Source organism: Mustela erminea, chromosome 10 (assembly GCF_009829155.1).
Source record: "Mustela erminea isolate mMusErm1 chromosome 10, mMusErm1.Pri, whole genome shotgun sequence".
In the NCBI taxonomy this organism is placed as follows: Eukaryota; Metazoa; Chordata; class Mammalia; order Carnivora; family Mustelidae; genus Mustela; species Mustela erminea.
The window spans coordinates 107,802,574-107,821,116 of NC_045623.1; the positions used below are offsets into that span (position 1 = coordinate 107,802,574).

Sequence of the window (18,543 nt, forward strand, 5' to 3'; positions counted from 1 at the left end):
GTTTGGGGCTGCTGGGCCCTTGGGGGCTGTCTGCCCAGTGTCGTGGACAGGCAGCGTCCCGCCCCTCACACTTGTGCTGCGACGGGACGATGGGGTTCACTGGCCCCCAGGCCATGGGTGGGCAGCCTCCTGGCCCAGTGGGGTGAAGTGTGGGGAACGGTCCGGGGGCAGGGGTCTTCTCTAGAGAGGTGGGAGGGGGCCCGCCCGCCCCAGCCCAGAACCCTCCTCCCGTCCCTCCTTCCGGGCTCTGCCGGCCTGCGCTGGCATTGTCCCTCCTAGGGACGGTGGTTGGCACCCTCGTCCTCAGCGGCGGGCTCTTCCCCGGCTGCCTCTCCCTCCCCACCTCCTCGAGAAAATGAAAGGGGGGTCTTCAGGCTCTGGTGGCAGTGCCAGTGTGTGACCCAGGACAGAACAGAGCTGGGACCGGTGACCCGACGGCAGGGTCGGGGCTGCTGGCCTGGGTGATGCCCCCCACCCCCCGGGGTTCGGGGCTCAGCTCTCAAGGTGCAGTCTGGGGTTCCGTGGGAGGAGGGCTGTCCTCTCTGTGGCGGGGCTCTGGGTCCTGTCCAGCCCGAGATTTTGCCTCCTGGGGGACATGGGCGAGGGTCCCCAAGGACACTGTGTCCTGTGGCTGGGCTGTGGGTGCCCCTGGGCTGTTGCCTCCCTTCTCACGCTTTCTCTCCTCTCCCCACAGCCCACTGCGGCGCTGGCATCTGTTTCAACGGTGGCCACTGCATGCCTGGCTCAGCCCAGCTATGCTACTGTCCCCGAGCCTTCCAGGGCCCCCGCTGCCAGTACGGTGAGTGGACGGTTGGTCATTCTCCCCTCCACCGCCCTGCTCCTGCGGCTTGTCTGACCTTGCTGGTGGGGGGACAACCCTGGGACGCCCCCGACAGACGCCCTGCACGCCGTCATCTTAGAGCCCTGCCAGCCAGTCGTGGCCTCCAGAGAGATGGGCGGGGGCTGCCCGGGGTGCTGGGCAGCTGGGAAGTGGCCTGGCCTGGCGTCTCTAAGCAGCTCTCCTGCCCTGCTGGGGACCCTGGTGTCCTTCACGAAGAAAGATGCGGGGGCGTGCTGGGCCCTCCTGGAGGCGGCTGGTTCAGGGAAACCGGACACCTCTGTAAATCGATATGTCACGGAAACCCGTCTACGCCACCCGCACTTGAACAGAAGCCCAACAGAGTGAATTTTCGAAGCCTTGTTGGCTTTATTAACCGACTCGAGTCAGGCCGATCCCATCTCGCAGAAAAGAAAGGTTTTAAAGGGAAGAGAAAGCGCACGAGAAAGGAAATTATCAGCCAGGCCAGTTGGCCCTTCCCGGGGGGACGTTTCCTGGCGCCGACCGGGGTGGACTGAGCTGGCGGCCGGCGGGTGCCGCTCCGGGCTGGGGGCTCGGTGCCCCGACGTGGGGCCTCCGGCTGAGTCATGCCATGTTGGGGGCTGTGCCCACGGGGGACACTGACTGGGTGCCGGGCGGGGCGTCTGGCTTCGAGGGGCCGCCGGGCGGACTGCGTTTTTGTAAAGAGGAGCGCGCAAGCAGACGGCAAGTCAGGAGCCCCGCAGACGCTCCTCCTGAGTTCTTGGGGATGGGGCGGCGAGAGCATTTCGCTGGGGTTTCCTGCTTTGTCCAGTGTCTTCAGCGAGCACGGAGCTCTCAGGCTCCCGTCGGAATAGGCGCAGGCCCCGCCGCCCGCTGAAATGAAATACCCGCAGACGGTTTCCGGCGCTTTGAGCCTGCTCCGGGCGAGCAGCTGGGCTTCCTTGCAGGTGGATGCCGGGCGGACGTCCTGCGCCACGCTCCAGTGCCTTGGAGCCCAGCGGGCAACCAGAAGGGGGCGGGCATCAGTTAATTGTGGGGAACAGGAGGCCCCCTGTTTGCACAGGGGACCCTGCCCCGCTGGCTGGTCCTTGTGTGTCCCCATGTGGTGGCCGGGGTCCTGGGGCGCGGCTGGGTCCCCGGGTTCTGAGATGGGGGCTGGCCGCTGGGGATGCTGAGGATTGGAGAAGCTGGTCAGGCGACTGTGCTTGCATACCCAATGCCCTCTGTTAGCCGGAAGGTTCTTGGCTGAGCTGGTTCCTCGGTCCTGCTTCTTCGAGGGCTCCGTGGGCTGGGAGGACCGAGGTCTGGGCCATGGAGTGAGGCTTGCTGCCGAGAGCCCTCCAGATGCTGGGGAGCCCCTGCCCCATGCCCTGGCGCCTCAGCCGGACCTCCTGACGTTAGGACCCTGAGCCCCTTGGCGGGCTGGCCAGATGTGACCCCCACCCCCAGGAGGCTGGGGTCCAGGCTGGGTCCAGGCCCGGAGGGAGGGGCCGGCTGTAACAGATGGGCTCCTCCCGGTCTGGTGTGTGCTTATGGCCACAGGTGGAGGTGGAATAGGCCTCGAGGCCCTTCTCTCGTCCAGCCTTGGTGAGCCGCATGCAGCTGGGGCTGGGTTCCATTCAGTTTGGGGAGAGAGCTGGTCCCGGCGGCAAGCTCCCTTTGGGGATGTTGCTGGGACAGGGCTGGGGCCGACCGTCGGCAGTGCAGATGCTGTGGTCCCTGCTGCGGGCCAAGGGCCGTGAGGGGTGACTCTCGAGTGTGGCTGGTCTGTGGTCATACCCTCTAGGAAGTGGCTAGGGTCAACTGCCCTGCCCCTGTTCCTCCATCCCTGCGTCCTGCCCTCCGTGGGCTGCCCCTGTGCTCCTGGCCTGACTCTGTCCATGGGCCCAGCTCTGAGCCTCCCGGGCTGGGGTCCCCTCTGGCATGAGAAGCCTTCTCCACCCCAAGACCCTGACACTTGGCCTCCTGGTATCAGGGACTCGAGGGCCTCAGGGGCACAAGAGGGAGGGAGCTTAGTGCAGCGAGTGGCCCTGTGTCCACGGGAGGGGCCTGTCTGGCCTGGTCCCAGGGTCCCGGGGCCACACCCCTGGGGCAGGCTCAGACCCACACTCGGGCTCTCTGGGTGGGCGGGAGCTGTGCTCACAGGCTCTCCGCTGTAGCTTCATGGGCCTGCGCTCCAGACTGGGCTTTGCCTGCAGAACAGCCCTGCTCTCCACAAGGATGGGGGTGGCCTCCTGGGGCCTGGGGCCTGGCCTGCAGCACATCGGCGTAGCCTGTGTTCACCGTGCGGAAGGAGAACCCGGGTCAGGGAGGTCAGGCAGTTGCTTGCCACTCAGCAGAGCTGGGGCTGGGAGTGCGTTCTGTCCCAGGGAGGGCTTGGGACCTCCTACCGTCTCCCAGTGCAACACGAGACCTCCATAGGGCCCCAGCAAGACCTTCTCGGGAGAGAGAGGGGCAGATGCCCTGGTCCGCACCCTGGCCTGACTCTACACCCGGGGACCTGAGCTTGAGACCAGCCTCGGCTCTCTGGGACGGGTGGGCCTTGTGCTGTAGATGGGGCCTTTGGGAAGCAGGAGGTCAAGCTGGGCAGCAGCTGCTGGGTGTCCTCCTGGGGAACTGTCTCCTGGAAGAAAGGCTGGACATTCAGGGCTCACTGTGCAGGCTAGACAGACAAGGCTGGGTGTGCGGGGCTGTGTGTGGGGGGCTGCCTGTGCAGGGGCGCCCCTGCCCGTACCCCCGCCCGCACCCTGACAGCACCACCTTCCCGTCTCTCCGTCTGGCTCTGGATGAGGCGGGCACGGGCTTCAGTCCAGTTGGGAATATTTAACTACCCCCCAATTATAATTGATTCCAGTTTTGAAAATAAAAGCCATATTTTTTTCTGGTTCCCCCAAATTCTTTCATTTGAATCAAAGCATGGGGGGAGGGAGGCATCTGGAGAGCGCAGAGGGGGAGGGGGCCCCTAGGAAGAGCCCCTCCTCTGCCTGCCCCCCTCCCGGGGGCTGTGGCCTGTGGGGGAGGCGGTGGCTTAGCCCTTTGTTCCACCTCCCCCGCCCCATCCCCCTCCAGGAAGGCAGAAGGCAGGGACACAAAGGGGTCTGTGCTGGCGGAGCCCAGGGTGGGGGCCCGAGTGTGCAGGGCTCAGCCCCCCTTGGTGCGGCCAGAACTAGCTTCCGCGTCATGTACGTGTGACCCTGGGCAGCGTCCTGGACCCTGTCACTCCATGTGTCAGGTGGGGAGGGAGCGTGGTTTTCTGCGGGTCCCAGGGGTCGGCACAGGTGAGGCCCAGCGCCCCTGTGGGAGAGGGGTTGGCAGCGCTGTCTCTCCCGAGGCCAGGTCTGCTGGGCCTGCGGGCATGACGGTGGGTGATCCGGTGGCCGGGTTGTCCCAGGCTCTGGGGTAACTGCCTGCGCCGCCTGCCCCAGCTCCGTCCAGGGGCCTGGGGTGGGGACACCCTGTAGACGAATGGCCCCCCTGCCCGTGGTTCAACACCATCTGTCAGCAGAGGCGGGCTGTGTACCGCGGGAAGCCCTCGACCCAGGTTGGGCTCCTGGGGTCCTGTCCATCCACTGGGACAGCTCTGTCCCCCGTCGGCACCCAGGTCACACGTGTGCGCTCCTAGTGAACGTGGTAGATGCCCCCCCACCGCCACCCACATGCGTGCTGCCTGGCTGCCGTCACGGGGTCTTTAAAGGAAAAATAGGCAGGAGACCCAGCCCTAGGAGTGTACAACCTCTCAACCCAGCTGTGCACCATAACGGGGCCGCTAGTCCTGTCTTGGAACTTGATCTCACCTGACCTCGTGGGACACAAGCAGTTGGAGAACTCAGGTCTGGGTTACCTCGGGTAGCTTCTCGGTCCCAGAAGCTTTGGCTTTGGTCCCCTCTGGGCCTCAGTGTCCTCACCTGTAAGACAGGTGGGTTGGGTAGGTCTCTGAGGCAGTTCTGGGACTCAGGACTCTTAGCCGAGCAGAGAGCTGGGCAGCCTGGAGGGCTTCCTGGAGGAGGTGGGCCTGTGGGCTGGGGAAGGTTTGGGGAGGTGCAGATGGTTCAGGGTGGGGTTTCCAGATGAAAGAGAGGACAGGACGGAGTGAGTCAGCCTGGACGGCCTGGGGGGCAGTGCAGAGAAGGGTTAAGCCTGGAAACCCCAGGGGCCTTGGCCGCCCTCTCTGGGCCTGTGAGAGACCTGAAGTCAGGACGGCCACTTCGGGGCTGGCCCGACAGGTACCTCGGGGGACCCAGCGTGACCTGCTCCCCACCCCGCACGCCAGCCCAGCAGGGACCGAGGTCTGAGGTCCTGCCTGGAGCCTCTGTGCCCTGGTGGGTCCTGCCTCCGGAGCAGGAAGCCGGTGGGTGGGGGACCCTGGGTGGAGCTGGAGGCGGCTGCTCTGGGAAGTAGAGGCAGGCGGCTGCCCCGAGGGCCTGGGGGCAGGAGGGGGCAGGCCCCGCTGTCCCAGCCGCTGGCCCCGGCTCAAGGGCGGCTCTGTTCCTAAATTGGGATGATATCTCAACGGAGAGGGAGCCGCTGTGGTGCTGCCCTGTGTCCGAGGGTGGGAGTCTGACCCCTGCCCTGGGGACCAGACGCCACCAAAGACGGCTCTCTGTGAGCCACTGTGACCAGGCCTGGGAGCTGCTGCTGCTCTGGGAGCCTGGGCCTCATGGGGGTGGGGGTGGGGAAGGCAGCCAGCGCTGCCCGCCCCTGAGGGGCACAGTTCTAGCACCCGTGGGCTCCTGCCGCCTGCCGCAGCATTGCCGTCCCGAAGCCTGCGGCCACAGCGGCCCTCGCCTGGCTTGAGTCCTTCGGAACAGCTCAGCCACTGTCCTGCAGGTGTGGCCGCGGGCTAACCTGTCCCCATCTGCCTCTGGCCTCCATCCCCCCGGGCTCCAGGTTCCCCGTGCCCTTCCGGGTGCCCGCGTGGTGTGGCCGGGCTGTTCGAGAGTCCTGCTGGCCGTCAGGAGCGGGGTGCAGCTGGGGGAACCTCTGTGAGCTCCTGGGCTTCCCTGGGAAGCTGTCCTCAGGGTCCAGCCTTCGAGGAGCTCGGTTGGCTCTCAGGGAAACAAAAAAGCGAAGCCCGCAATGGCCCGCCGTGCGTGGCTCTCCCGCATCTGGGTGGCTGGTCGTGCTCTGCGTCCGGCCCGAGCGGGCAGAGCGGCCGCGGGGCACGGACAGAGCGGCCGTGGGCTGTGTCTCACGCACCCTGCTTTAGCTGCCCGAAGCCCTTCCTTTGAAGACAGTTCCCGAAATCTCCACAGCCTCGCTTTCCTGCAGGAGGGGACATGGGGTGTCTGCCTAGCCTGGGTGCCCTTGGCAGGGCAAGGCCTGGGGCGTCAGGTGGAGGGGTGAGTGGTGGCTCTGACTCTGCCCTCTGGCCTCCGTCCTGCTGCCCTTGGCAGTCGGCGGGGCCAGGTGTGGCTGCCGCAGGCCCCTCGTGCCGGCGGGCCAGGCCACGTCCCTGCAGGGCGGTGGGGCTGCCGATAGCCTGTCTAGGTTGCCCCTTGCCCTCCTGCGCCCTCAAGGCCCTCCCTGCCCCTGTTCTCCACCAGGGGAGGGAAGCGGAGGGCGAGGGCCTCTGTGGCAGCCGCCTGCCCGGAGAGGCGCTCCTGGCCGGCGTGGTGGCCCAGTGGGTGCCCGAAGGACAGGGATCCGGGTCAGCAGAGGTAGCCGGATGGGGCCGGGGGTGCTGGGGCAATGTGGGGGGTCCGTGCACTTGGGGACTCTCGGCCTGGACGTGGGGGAGGCCCTCATAGCCCAGCAAGGACTTACACGCGTGGAAGGAACTTGCTTAGGAAGCCGTGGGGGTCCTCCCTCCCCTCCTGCCGGCCTGGCTGCCTCCCGGATGAGTCCCCACCGTACTGGGCCCCTTCTCATTGCCCCAGTGGGCTGCCCCTCTGGGGGGGTCTCTGGCTCACCCCTCATGCCCAGCACCTGGCGATCAGAGCCCTTCATGACTCAATAAATCGAAGCCATCCGCTGAGCTGTCTCTGGGGACCTCACGTCAGGGCCCGCGTTCCCGGAGGAGCCCTGTCTGGGCTTGGGAGCCCGTTTTGGGCCTGCCTCTGCCTCCTTAGGGGCTGAGCCCTCCACCGGGCCACATCCCAGGCTCCCGGCCTGGCAGTGCTCTCACACCTTGCAGAGGGAGGCCCAAGGCGGCAGGCAGAGCAGCTCTGGGCGAGCCCCGGACCCCGGGCTGCTTTCTGGGCGCTTGGAGGGTGCCTCGGCCCTGTGTCCACTCCACCCGTCTGATGAGCACAGGCCGCCCGGAGGCCTAGCTGTTCCGGGGGCAAATCCCGGCAGACGTGCTGACAGCCTGTTTTGAGGGTTCCTGGGGCTCGTGCCTGGCTCCCTCTCCGGGCAGGATGATTTATGAGGGTCTGCGAGCAGGTCTGGCATCGGCATCCGGATCTGCTCTCCGGTCTTGGCGGCTCCAGGCATTCCAGAGCAGGGCCTGGCCCTCTGTGCCCGGGTCGAAATGGGGCCTGGGCAGCATCACGCGGAGCCAGGCCAGCTGATAACAGGCCGTTACTGCGGGAGGGGAGGTGCTGGGCAGGGGTGCCGACGCTCCGCGGGCCTCCGGCCACCCCGACGGTGAGGGGGCTGCTGCCCGGCTCGGTCTCCACGGGGGCCGGGGGTCGCCCCACCTCTTGGGGCTCCACCTTGGGGTCCTTGGAGGTCTCAGGAGGGAGGAGGCCACTTCCCCGCCGAGCCCCGTGCGGCCGCCCGTCCTGCCTTGCGCCGGCCTTCTGCAGGGCAGTGTCAAGGCCAGAACGGAGCAGGGCAGGGCGCAGGCATCCCACGCATCCGAGCCCTCCCCGGCGGATGTGGCTGCCCCGACCTGGGGACCCTCGACCCGAAGCAGATCGCAGGGGTGCTGCGTGTGTGGGTGCGAGCCCCTGGGGCAGAGGAACCGGAGGGTCCTGTGACCACTCGGTTTGACTAGACAGTTTGGAAGATTCCTGGACGCCAGACTCCTGGGTGCTTGCCCCCGGTTCCTGGCAGGGGGACTTCCTGGCCTAGCCCAGACCCGGAGCGCACACAGACAGAAGGGCCGGAGCTCCCGGGCCTGCCCCTTGCACCCGGCCCTGAGTGCCCGCCCTCTACTCTCCCAGCGCCCTGGGCCGCCGGACGCCCCCTGGCACGGCGCTGGCCTTCCGACGGGCCGGCTTCCTGCTCACGGTCTGTGGCTTCCCTCAGGGACAAGGACGGGCGAGTTTTGCAGCAAAGCCATGACAGCACTTGTTCGGCAGGAGACGTGCTCCACACCGGGTGCACCAAACGTCTCTGTCCTGCGCCCCGTGCGTGCTTGGGCTGTGCCCTGGCTGGGGTGTGGGGTAGACGGCTCTGCCCGGTGCTGGCCCAGCTTGGGGGCCTGGTGAAGGGCCAGCAGCCTGTGTGACCGTGGAGGGCGCTGGGCCTTTCTGGGATCCCAGAATCGTAGTCCCAGAAGTCGGGGCCACAGGGGTGGGAGCTGAGGTCTCCAGGGGACCTCCCACAGGTGTCTGTGCACTGTGGGGCAGGCGGGCTGGGCTCGGCCGCAGAGCTCTGGCTCCCTGTCCGGGTTTCCCTCACCTGTGGGACCGCCATCACTTCAGGGTCTCGGTGCGGGGGTCTTGTGCCCGCCCGTTCACCGCCAGTCCTCTTGGGCTGTGTTTGCCCCCGTCTAGGGGCATCCTCCAGGCTGAGGGCAGGGCAGGCTGGGGTGGGGGTGGACCCGGGCTGGCTCTGGGCTGGGTCCAGGACAGACACCACCTCCCAGGAGCAGCTGTGCTCTGGGACCAGCGTCTCTAGGCACTGCCAGGTCGACAAAGGCCCACAGGAAGGGAGGGGCGGTGTCCTAGGGAGGAGGTTGCTGGTGCTGGCTGGGTACTTGGCGCTGGGCAAGGACCTTTCTCTTCAGCCCCTGTGGGGACAGCACGTCTGCTGTGGGGGCATCTGGAGCTCGCATGGCCCGTCTCTCTTTTGGGCTGCGTGTGGGGTCCCAGCAGTTGGGACGGCCCTGTCAAGGCTACGGGACTAGGTGGGGTCCTCGGGGGGCAACATTCCGAGCCCGGTGGCGGTCCTCTTGTCTGCCCTGTTTTCGAGTGACATGGCGCAGGGCTGAGCGGGTGGCCTGTGTGTCCCCTGGCAGCTGTGAGCACAGGTGGGGACAGGCTACTGTGCTTACAGCCCTGTGGGCCGTCCTGTGTTCTGTGTCCTGGGAACAGAGGTGGAGCCGTCCGGATTCCAGCGTGAGGGGCAAGGCGCCAAGGTTTCTGGCCCTTCTGTGCTTTGTGGCGAGAGGATGGCCCGCCTTGGCCCCGCCAGCCCCGGGATGTAGCCGTCGGACCCAGAGCTGTCGGGAAGGGCCTCCTGTGTGCACCGGGTGCAGGGAGGGTCTGGGCAGTGTGGCCCCTCTGCTTGGGAGCTCAGACTGTTGGAATGCCCAAAGGCTCGTACCCCGCCAGCCCTTTGAGGCCACGGACACCCCTGCTCCCCATGGGGGGGCAGACGATGGGTTGAGCACCTGGGGCGGTGGGGCCCAGCCTGGAGGGCCGTCTTGGGGAGCGACCTGAGCGCCGGGCTGGGGCAGTGGGGCCGGCCCCTGTGGGGCTGTGGAATGCGGTCAGAGCCCCCCACCTGCCGGCCCGCCAGTCCATAGTCCGCGTGGAGGAGCTAAGCTGCCCGTTCCCGGGACCAGGCTCCAGGAGGGCGGCAGCTGGGCCCCGAGCCTGGCAGGGCTGCCTGGACCTCCGGGACGTCTCTCCAGGTGGGTGGGGACCTGGTCCCCCTTGCCCCGATGCTGTGGGGCAGGGATCTGCTTTTGTTGGGGCGGCTGCCCTGGCCTGAGGACCCAGGGGTCGGAGGAGGCTGATGGACAGTGTCTGGCCCAGGCCTCTTCCTCTTCCAGACTGAACTGTGTTCCGAAGGGGAGGCAGGCTGGCTGTGGCCCCTCCCTGTGTGTCCCAGAGGGCAGGCCCCAGGCCAGGTCCCCGTGGGGCCCTCCGCGTGCTGTTAGAGTGGGTGAGTGGCGGGGGCTCCACAGCCGGGCCCCTCCCCACCCCCGTGCCCCTGCTCAGAGCCTGTTCTCTTCCGTGGGACTCCCTGCGGCGGCAGCTACCCCGGGAGCCTGGGAGGCGGCCCTGAGGGTGGTGGTGGGTGGGGTCCGGTTCCCGGAGGAAGAGGGTGTCCTGGGCCCCACGGGACACGGCTGCTGGCATGAGAGGAGCGGCGAGGGTATGCCCCGGGGCAGGGTCCACACGGGGCCAGGCTGTGTTCCCTGCCCCTCTCCGTGCTGACCTCTGCCCTCCGCCGGCTCCGGGCTCTGCAGGCGGGATGAGGAAGGCCCAGAGGCTGGGGTGGGGGGACATGGGAGCCCCTAACCAACGGGCCCTCCGCCCCCGGCCAGCCAGCCGTGCCCCCAGCATCCCCCAGCCCTGCCAGCCTTCCCAGAGCTTTCCGCGGGCAGCAGGAAGGCACGAGGGAGCAGCCACGGGGAGGGGGAGGGCTCACAGACCCCCTCCTGGAAGGGGCTCCTGCCCCTGCACGCGCCCAAGCCGGTGCCCACCCTGCCTGCGCCTCGGGACGGGCACCGGCGCCCTCTGGTGGCGGCGAGAGGCCAGAGCGGCCGCGCCGGGCCCCTGGGATTTCAGGTCCCTGAGTTCTTCAGCGGCTCCTGAGCCAGTCCAGCCCCGTGAGGGCTGGCGTCACCTGGGGTCACTCCTGACAGCTGCTGAGGCCTGAGGGACACCGTAGGAAAGAGGACGAGACCCAGCTGGGCCCCTGGGCGAGAAGGCGGGGGGGTGGCCTTGGAGGGCGGGGTGTGAGAGCGTGACTGGGGAGTGCAGGGGTGAGGGAGGGGGCAGGAGGGGTGGAAGCGACAGGGGCCGCATCGGTGGGGACCGCGGCTCCGAGGGCTTAAGTACTCACCACAACGTGAGCCGTGAGCCGGAAGACCTGGGGGGGCAGGGCCAGCGTCGGGGGTCGGCCAGGCAGGGCCCGAGTCCCGGAGGGTCCACTGGGGCACAGGCAGGGGGTGACTCGGCTCCGGTGACTGAGAGCGCCGCTGTGGAGCGAGCCCGGCCCCAGGACTGCTGGAGCTTGAGGTCGGGACGGGGAGGGGCGGAGAGAAGGCGGACTGCGGGTCAGGCCCGGCCCGGGAGGGGTGCCGCGAGCCAGCACAGGCCGGGGGAGGGGTGCCATGAGCCCAGCTCCCCGTGGGTGTGAGGGAAAGAGGCTTCCCAGGCTCTGGTCTGCGGGGTGGGGGACCATAGTGGCCCCTTCCCTGACATCGTGGAGACCAGGGCCAGTGGACACGTGCGGCTTCTGTCTGGTCCTCTGTGCCAGGGAGGTGCCTTCGGGCGTGGGGCTGTTGCCCGGGGCACCCCTGCCCGGGCAGGGTGTGGACACTACGGGGCCCGAGGCTCCAGATGCCGGGGCGGCCACGTCGGCCTGTCCTGTGTTCCCGTCTGTAGGTCGGGCACTAGCCTCTTCGTCCCTCCTCCTGGAGGCATCCCGGGAGCCAGAGGAGGGCTCTTCCCAGAAAGAGAACTTGTGCCCCGTCCCAGGAGAGCTAGTCACCACCCTTCACCTCCCTGTTTCGGCAAGCGCTCCTCCAGCCGGTACTTGCTGGCTTTCACTGTGTGCCCGGTGCTGCCGCGGGCAGGTCCGGAGCGGGGGGCAGGCTTCCTGTCTTCCTGTCACCAGAGCAGCGACACAGGTGCAGGAGGGAACGCGTGACTTGGGCCTGGCGTGGCACCAAGCATGGGGCTCAATGCCGGCACCCGCAGGGACTTACCCTCGAGCGAGGTCCCCAGTGGTCTGCAGAGAGGCGGTTGTGGTGCTGGGGGGCCATGCGTGTCTGCTGAGGGTCTGGGCAGCTGGGACAGGCCACCTGCAGGGGAACTGTGACATATGGGCAGGCCTGGGGTGCTGCTCACCGTGCAAGGGCCCGGGCTGGGCAGGGGGCTGAGCTGGCTGGCAGAGCAGGAGGCCGCTGGGGACGGGACCCTTGTGTGGCCCAAGGAGTGTAAATAAGAGGTCGGTGGTGCTGAGGTCCCCAGTGGGCAGTGGGATGCTTCTCTGGAGAGCCTGCCCGCGGGAGAGTGGGGCCTGAGCGGGGCCGACTCCTCCCCTCTGCCACAGCCACTGCTCCGAGCCGGCCGGGGCCAGTGCTGCTGACCCCACTGGTGTCTGGGCCGGGGCAGGCCTGGCTGAGGGGCTCCTGGCGGGCCAGGTGCACAGCTGACCAGAGGTTCAAGAGTGTCCAGCCCCAGGGCTGCACACCAGGGAGGCGGGAGGGGCCAACGAGGCTTCGAGCACTGTTTCAGAGCCCAGCTTGGGACTCCCCCTCCGGGGTGGCTGGGCTCCCAGCGAGGCCCCAGCCCCGTCTGGGTAGAGCTCCGGGCTCTGTTTCAGAAAAGAACAGGGAGGTGCTGAGCGCCCCAAGCCCTTCCTGATTGTGGCCTAGAAACTGAGCAAGATGCAAAGAGGGTGTCATATCCTGTTGTCCAGACCAGAGGGTGGACGCCTGGAGACAGGGCCTCCGAGGCCTCCGGGTTGCATGGATCTCGGGTCTCCACTGTGCAGGGGATTGGACTGGCTGTGGGTGGACTGGCTGAGTCCAGAAATCAGGCTTCTTGGGACAGAGAGAGACCTGCGCACGTGTCCCAAAGGAGACACAAATGTGCACAGCGCGCACAAGTGTACACGCATGCGCACACATGCACCGTACACGTGCGCACACACGCATGACGCAGGCGCACATGTGCACAACGGAGGGACGTGCACACATGCACAAGGTACACACACGCAGGGTAAGACATGCGTACGCATGTGTGACCGCACACATGCACGTGCACAAGGCAGACACACACGTGCACAGGCAGACACACGCGCACATGTGCACAGGGAGACACACGCACACACGTGCACATATGCACACACACGCGCACACACATGCACACGTGCACAGGCAGACACACATACGCACATACATGCACAGGCAGACAAATGCATGCACACATGCAAGTGCACACATGCACACACATGCAACGTGCACAGGCAGACACACGTGCACATATGCACACGTGCACACAATGCACACACGTGTGCACACGCATGCACGTGTGCACAGGCAGACACACATGTGCACACACAGGCAAGGCAGACACGCGTATGCACGCGCACACATACACACAAGCACACACATGCACACATGCACAGGCAGACACACACATGCACACGTGCACATATGCACGCGCGCATGGCACACGTGCACACATGTGCACAGGCAGACACACGCACTCACGTGCACAATGGAGGCACGCGCACACACAAGCACACGCACGCAGGCTCACATATTCACGCAGACAGAAGACCCAGCTCAGCCCACACCAGCCCTTCCTCAGCCTCACCCCAGTCTTGAGCGCAGCCACAGCCGCCGAAGCCATGAGCCATCCTGGGAACTCGGCTGGCGGGGGTAGTGGAGACCTGGATATTTGGGGAACCAAGGAATGTTCTTGGCTCTCTCTGGGCCTTTTACATTTTGTCTTGTTTTCTGGGAAACAAATGGGAAAAAAGCCCCATTCCCACATATTTGAAAGCTGATTTGTATAAACAGACCAGACCCGATAACTTTCAGGGTAAACAGAGAAACTCTGTCTGATGTCAAGGAGGCCGCTGTGCGTCCTGGGCTGATGGCAGGAGGCGGGGGAGCCCTTCTGGCCCTGCACGGGCTCGGTCCACTTCCTTCGGTGCCTTTAACGACCCCTTCCTGTCCCTCGCCCCTGGAGGCCTGCTTGGGAGCCTTCGGGGCCCCTCGTCTCCAGTTTTGCCCAAACCTCTACCCCATCTCGCACCTCGGGGCCCTGCCTGGGCAGCAGCTGAGAGCCCCCCACCTCTGGCCCTTATGCTTTGACGGGGCCCCCAAGGTCGGCTGGGAGCCTGATCTTCCTTTTTCCACTGCCTCCCGGCCAGAGCCAGTGTTGGCCTCTGCCTGGTGGGATGGTGTCCACCTCGCCTTCCGAAGGCGGCCTCCTGCTGGCAGCCCCTCTTCCTTCCTGGCACCCCGTTTGCCAGAGACAAGGGTATGTCTGATGGGCAAGGAGCCTCGCAGCCTCCTTGACCCCAGGCCACCTCTGGGCCTGGCCTTGGGGACACAGGGGGCCAAGAGCTGAGTCCTGGAATCTTCCGGGAGAGGCCTGGCAGAGGGAGAACCCAGTACCCCCACTCTTGACCTGTCCTCTGACCTCCCAGAGGGGACTGCCGGGGGACCCTGGGAATCCAGAGTGGGTGAGGCCTGTCTGCCCTTTCTAGGCGACCCCCTCTTGGTTTCCATGGTTTCCCTAGAAACCACAGACGGGGGGGGGTGGCTGATGGGTCCTGGGATGGACTCCCTTGTACCTGGGGAGGTTTCCCTGCCTCGCAGGCTGTCCTCCTGCGAAACCATGTGGACAGCCGCGTGTTCTTAGACGCCGAGTGACGTAAGCGTGTGTGAAAAGGCCACGCTGGGTGGCTCCAGCTACAGGACATTCTGGAAAAGGCGAAGCCGCAGAGACTGTGCAAAGATGGCCGTTGTCAGGGCTGGGGGAGGACAGCTGGACAGGTGGGGCGAAGCCGTTCCCCGCGACACTGTCCTGTGTGCACATGCTCGTCAGGGCCCGAGAATGCCCAGCGCCACGTGTGAGACTCGGGTGAGCTGTGAGCGCGTCTTCCTGGTGCTGCGTCCGTCCTGCCGCCGTGGGGATGTGGCAGCGCGCACAGGTGGGGTGCGGGTGCGGAGTAGGGGTGGGGCTGTGTTTGGGGAGAAGGCAGCCCGTGGAACTCTTCATACTTCTGCTCAACCTTTCCATAAACCTCCAACTTCTCTAAAAAATGAAATCTATTAATTCAGACCAAAAGGAAGCCAGAGCCCCGGGTTCTTTGCCTCAGGCCTGACCCTGCCCAACCCCGACCGGAGGGCGTCTTCCTGCTCCGAGGGTGGGGTCAGCCTCCTGGCGTTCCTTCCGTGCCTTTCTGTGTGTTCTTGGTCATTGCTCAGCGTGCAGATGGACAGGGACGGCTCGATGGTTCTGTCCCTCTGCCTGGTCCCCCGCCGTCCGCCTGCTCAGAGCCACTGGTTTCTAACCGTCATTGTTACAGTGATTGTAACTTGATATTTGAACGGTCAGGTCGTGAGGTTCCTTGTGTGAACTTAATTCCGTCTAGCACACCGTTTTGGATTGGCCTGTAACCATGGCAATCCCATAAAACGTGTGTGGCGTTTTCTGCCCCCCCACCCCCCGCCGTGGGTTAACGGGGGTCTCTTTGGACCTAGGGCCTAGAGTTCCATCTGGGAACTGGCGAGCCAGTCACGCACAGAAAGGTCCAGGTGACCCGTGGGCCCTTAAGCCACTCCGACCCCGGGAGTTCCTGGCTGGGGCAGGCGCAGGGAGGGGACCCCGGGCAGAGGCATGATGGCCCCTCAGCACAGCCAGAATCACGCCGTGCCCAGGTCAGGGACGGCTGCTCCATCTGACGGGCTGAGCCCACCTCGAAGGGGGGCCCATGGCCAAGCCCCCTGCCCTGGGCGGCGATGGGATCTCTGAGGAGATCCTCAGCCAGGGCCGGGGGTAGGCCTGCCCCTGGCTGCGGGCTCCGCTCCCTGCCCCACCTGGTGCACGCCTCCCTGGAGCCAGGAAGCCCGGCCTTGGCCCTGGCCCGGGCGGGAATGTGTCCGGGAGCGGCAGGGACAAGCTGAGGCAGGCGCCCGGCGGGGCAGCACCATGCTGGGAGAACCTGGCGGGGCTCAGAGGTTCCCTGCAGCCCTGGGGGGTCTCCGTGAGTCTGTAGTAGCCCCGCGCGGCTGTGGTGGAGGGTCGGAGTCTAGGGTCCGGTCACGGTGGGCCTGGGCCCCGGGCCCGTGCTGCTTTGGGCTCTCGTTTTTTCCCCAAATGAAATTAAAGAGTGGCGGGTGCTTCCGTGCTCTCCGAGCCCCCCGCCCCCTGCCCCGGGTCGCCCTGGCCGCCCTCCACCGCGTGCACAGCTCCCCCGTCTTACAGACGAGGAAATGGGCGCAGGGGGGGTTGTGACTCGTCTTGTTCACCCAGAGGCTGGGAGGCCCAGGCAGCCCGGACCCGCGCCGGCGAGACCTCAGCCCTACAGTGGGGCGCTAGCTCGCCCGGCTTCCGGCCGCACAGAGCGGACTCGCAGAAGCGCCTCTTGCAGCCTCGGGCGTCTCGGGCATGGGGCTCGGCGGGGGATGCCCCAGTGGTAGGAGGTGCTCCCTCCAAATTCCTGAGGAGGCCCAGGTGCAGAGGTGGGTGTGGCGGTGCCCATCAGCCAAGGGACACCAGCCTCCGGCGAGGGCGCAGGAAGCCTCAGGAGACTCCTTGATTTCAGCTCGGGGACGCTGATTCGGGGCCTCTGGCCTCCAGGACGGTGGGGGACAATACCTTTCCGTTGGTCAGGCTCCCTGGCGGGGGGTCCTTTGTCCCAGCAGTCTCAGGACACGGTATGGCCACCTCTGGCTGCAGCTAGGACCCCTGCGGGCCCCCTTGCCTGACTCCAGGTGAAGTTCCCGCTCTCCTGGCTCAGAGCCAAGTCCCTTCTGCAGCTTTGCCCTGACAGGGCCAGGGGCCCGGTGACCTGGCCTACACTCGGCATAAAGGTCCCCCAAGGCTAGTTTGGAGCCCCCACAGGGCCTTGGATCACCTGTCTTGGGGGCCTGAAACTCTGCCAAAGACAGGAAGTAAGGTGCACAGGAAAGGGGGCTCCCTCGGGGTGGGGCGGGGTGGGGTGCCTCTGCTCCGCCCTACTCTGCGCGGGCTCCCACAGCAGGCCCAAACCCGTAGCGGCTGGGAGCAGGCACAGGGGCCCGCAGGGCGAGCTCCCACAAGGAGTCCCAACTGTCCCAGCTCCCCGAGGGAAGGGGGTGCAGCTGGGTTCTGGGGGCGGGACATTCCTGGGGAGACAGGCAAGGCAGGCCTGAGCCGCGCACATGCACCCTTGACCTGGGGGGAGGTCCCCATGTTGGTGCCTTCTGGCTTGCTGGCTGTGGGAGGCTCCAGGGTGGCCCCTCTTCCCAGATGTTGAACCTCTGTCCTGCGGCAGAGCTCCCAGGGAGGTCCCTCTCCAGGCCCCTCGTACACACGGCTCTTTGTGAAGGGTACACAGAGACCGGCCCCCCGTGCCTGCCGCTGCGGAGCCCGGAGCGGCTGACTGCGGTCCAGCTGCCTTTCCTCGGCCCTCCCTGCCTCTCTGGGGGACACCTGGCTGCAGGGAGGGGGTTTCCGGGCTCCTTGGCAGGCAGTGCCTCCTGAATCTGGCTGCTAACAGGTAGCCCCAGGCCTGGGTGGGCCGGCTGGATGCCGGTGGACTGTCCTGCAGATTCAAGGTGCAACCGGCTCCCTGGCCCTGGCCCCTCCCCTGGGCTTCAGGGCCTTCCTCTGCGCAGTCTCGGTCTTCGTGACGCAGAGTGACCCCTGTGCTCGTGGCCTCCTCTTCCTCACAGACAGGGCGGGGGTTCCTCTGCCCCCCCCACTTCTTTCTACAGACGCCCATCCAGGGACTGGACGTGCTTGGGGGACACGGGGCCGGAATAACTGTGGGGGGCCCTGACCAGGTCACCCGGAGCAGCTAGGCAGGGCAGGGGCAGGGGGAGAGGCTTGGGGTCCACTGGCCTCATGGGGGTCTCAGGCTGGGAGTAGGGGTGAGAAGGCTCGGGAGTGCAGGGCTGCCGGGGCAGGGGAGGGCAGCCTGGATCTGGGGCCCCGATGGTCAGGCTGGGGTCCTGGGGTGCTGCCCCGCACCCTCGGAGAGTGGCCACGCCTTCTCACTGTTCCTGCCACCCTAGGCCAGGGCCGCAGGGGCAGCTGGGTCCGTCTGGAGGGTGGGGAAGGGCGAGGGGCCACAGGGTGCAATCGGGGCTTAGCTGGACAGAGCACAGCAGTGGGCAGGACACACGCACTGCCCTCCACCATCGGGGGCTGCCCCGCAAGGTCCTGTCTCCTTTGTGGACCGGAAGCAGTGAAGATTTGCAAAGGTGGGGAGCTCCACTGGGGCCCCACACGGTGGTTTCCTGGTGGCCCTACCCTGCCCTGCCCTGCTCGCCTGGGGCCACTGGAGGCCAGTTCTGCAGGGAGGTGTGGCTCTGAGGGCCATGTCCTGCCCTGTGGGGGGAGCACTAGGGGCAGTATCTCCTGTCCCCTGCGGGCTCCTCCAGCTCAGAGCCGGTGGGGGACAGCCTAGGTCCCAGCTGTGTCTGGGAGGCTCATGGTCGTGGGGTCCCTGCCCCGTGTGGGCCGGGCAGTTGGCAGTCTGTGGGGGGGTCACCTTGCTGTGTGGCCAGGGCGGCCTGACTTGGGAGCTTGGAGCCACGTGCCTGCTTTCTGTCATCTGCTTCCTGCCTGGGGCTCTGTGGGCCATGAATGATGGGCCAGCCCAGGCTGGGCTGGGCTGGACCTCATGGTGGACCTGAGAGCTCATTGCTGCTCCCAGGCTGCTGGGCGATGACTGGTGGGGGGCACACAGGCTGTGGGGTGTGGGCCCCCTTGTTCCCCAGGACCCTGGCAAAGGGGCAGCAGTCTGAGGGCTTCTCACTGCAGTTCCTGGTTGCTGGTCAGCGGAAAGGGTAGGGCCTTCGGAGCCCTTGCCCGGCAGGGTGGCCGCCCTGGGCCCCCCTTCCTTTCACACCAAACCCTGCAGAAGTGTGGTGTGGGATCCGCCTGGAGGAGGGTTTTTTCTGCTTTTCTTTGTTTTCATTGAGGTGG

General features: G+C 66.5%; 2 protein-coding genes across 12 annotated transcripts in view; one reads left to right on the forward strand and one right to left on the reverse strand.

Moving 5' to 3' along the window:
* The window catches only part of MEGF6 (multiple EGF like domains 6), an 83,317-nt gene that overhangs the window by 17,993 nt on the left and 46,781 nt on the right, over positions 1-18,543 (forward strand). For 9 of the 11 annotated variants that reach the window (XM_032361081.1, XM_032361078.1, XM_032361077.1 and 6 more), the window contains one exon: positions 695-799. The exons of 1 other annotated variant lie outside the window; for it this stretch is intronic. In XM_032361081.1, coding sequence (XP_032216972.1) covers positions 695-799 — 105 coding nt within the window. Of the gene's footprint in view, positions 1-694; positions 800-15,529; positions 15,614-18,543 lie in introns of those variants that run through there. One more of the 11 variants, XM_032361084.1, reaches the window with a different exon arrangement.
* Positions 1,158-13,837, reverse strand: LOC116600776 (nascent polypeptide-associated complex subunit alpha, muscle-specific form-like). Its single transcript, XM_032361090.1, is given in 10 exon segments — positions 1,158-2,313; positions 2,316-2,379; positions 2,382-2,542; positions 2,964-3,093; positions 3,211-3,287; positions 3,290-3,443; positions 4,615-4,725; positions 10,724-11,482; positions 11,592-11,698; positions 13,210-13,837. Coding segments are annotated over 8 exon segments (1,341 nt in total). The 5' UTR covers positions 11,066-11,482; positions 11,592-11,698; positions 13,210-13,837; the 3' UTR covers positions 1,158-2,011.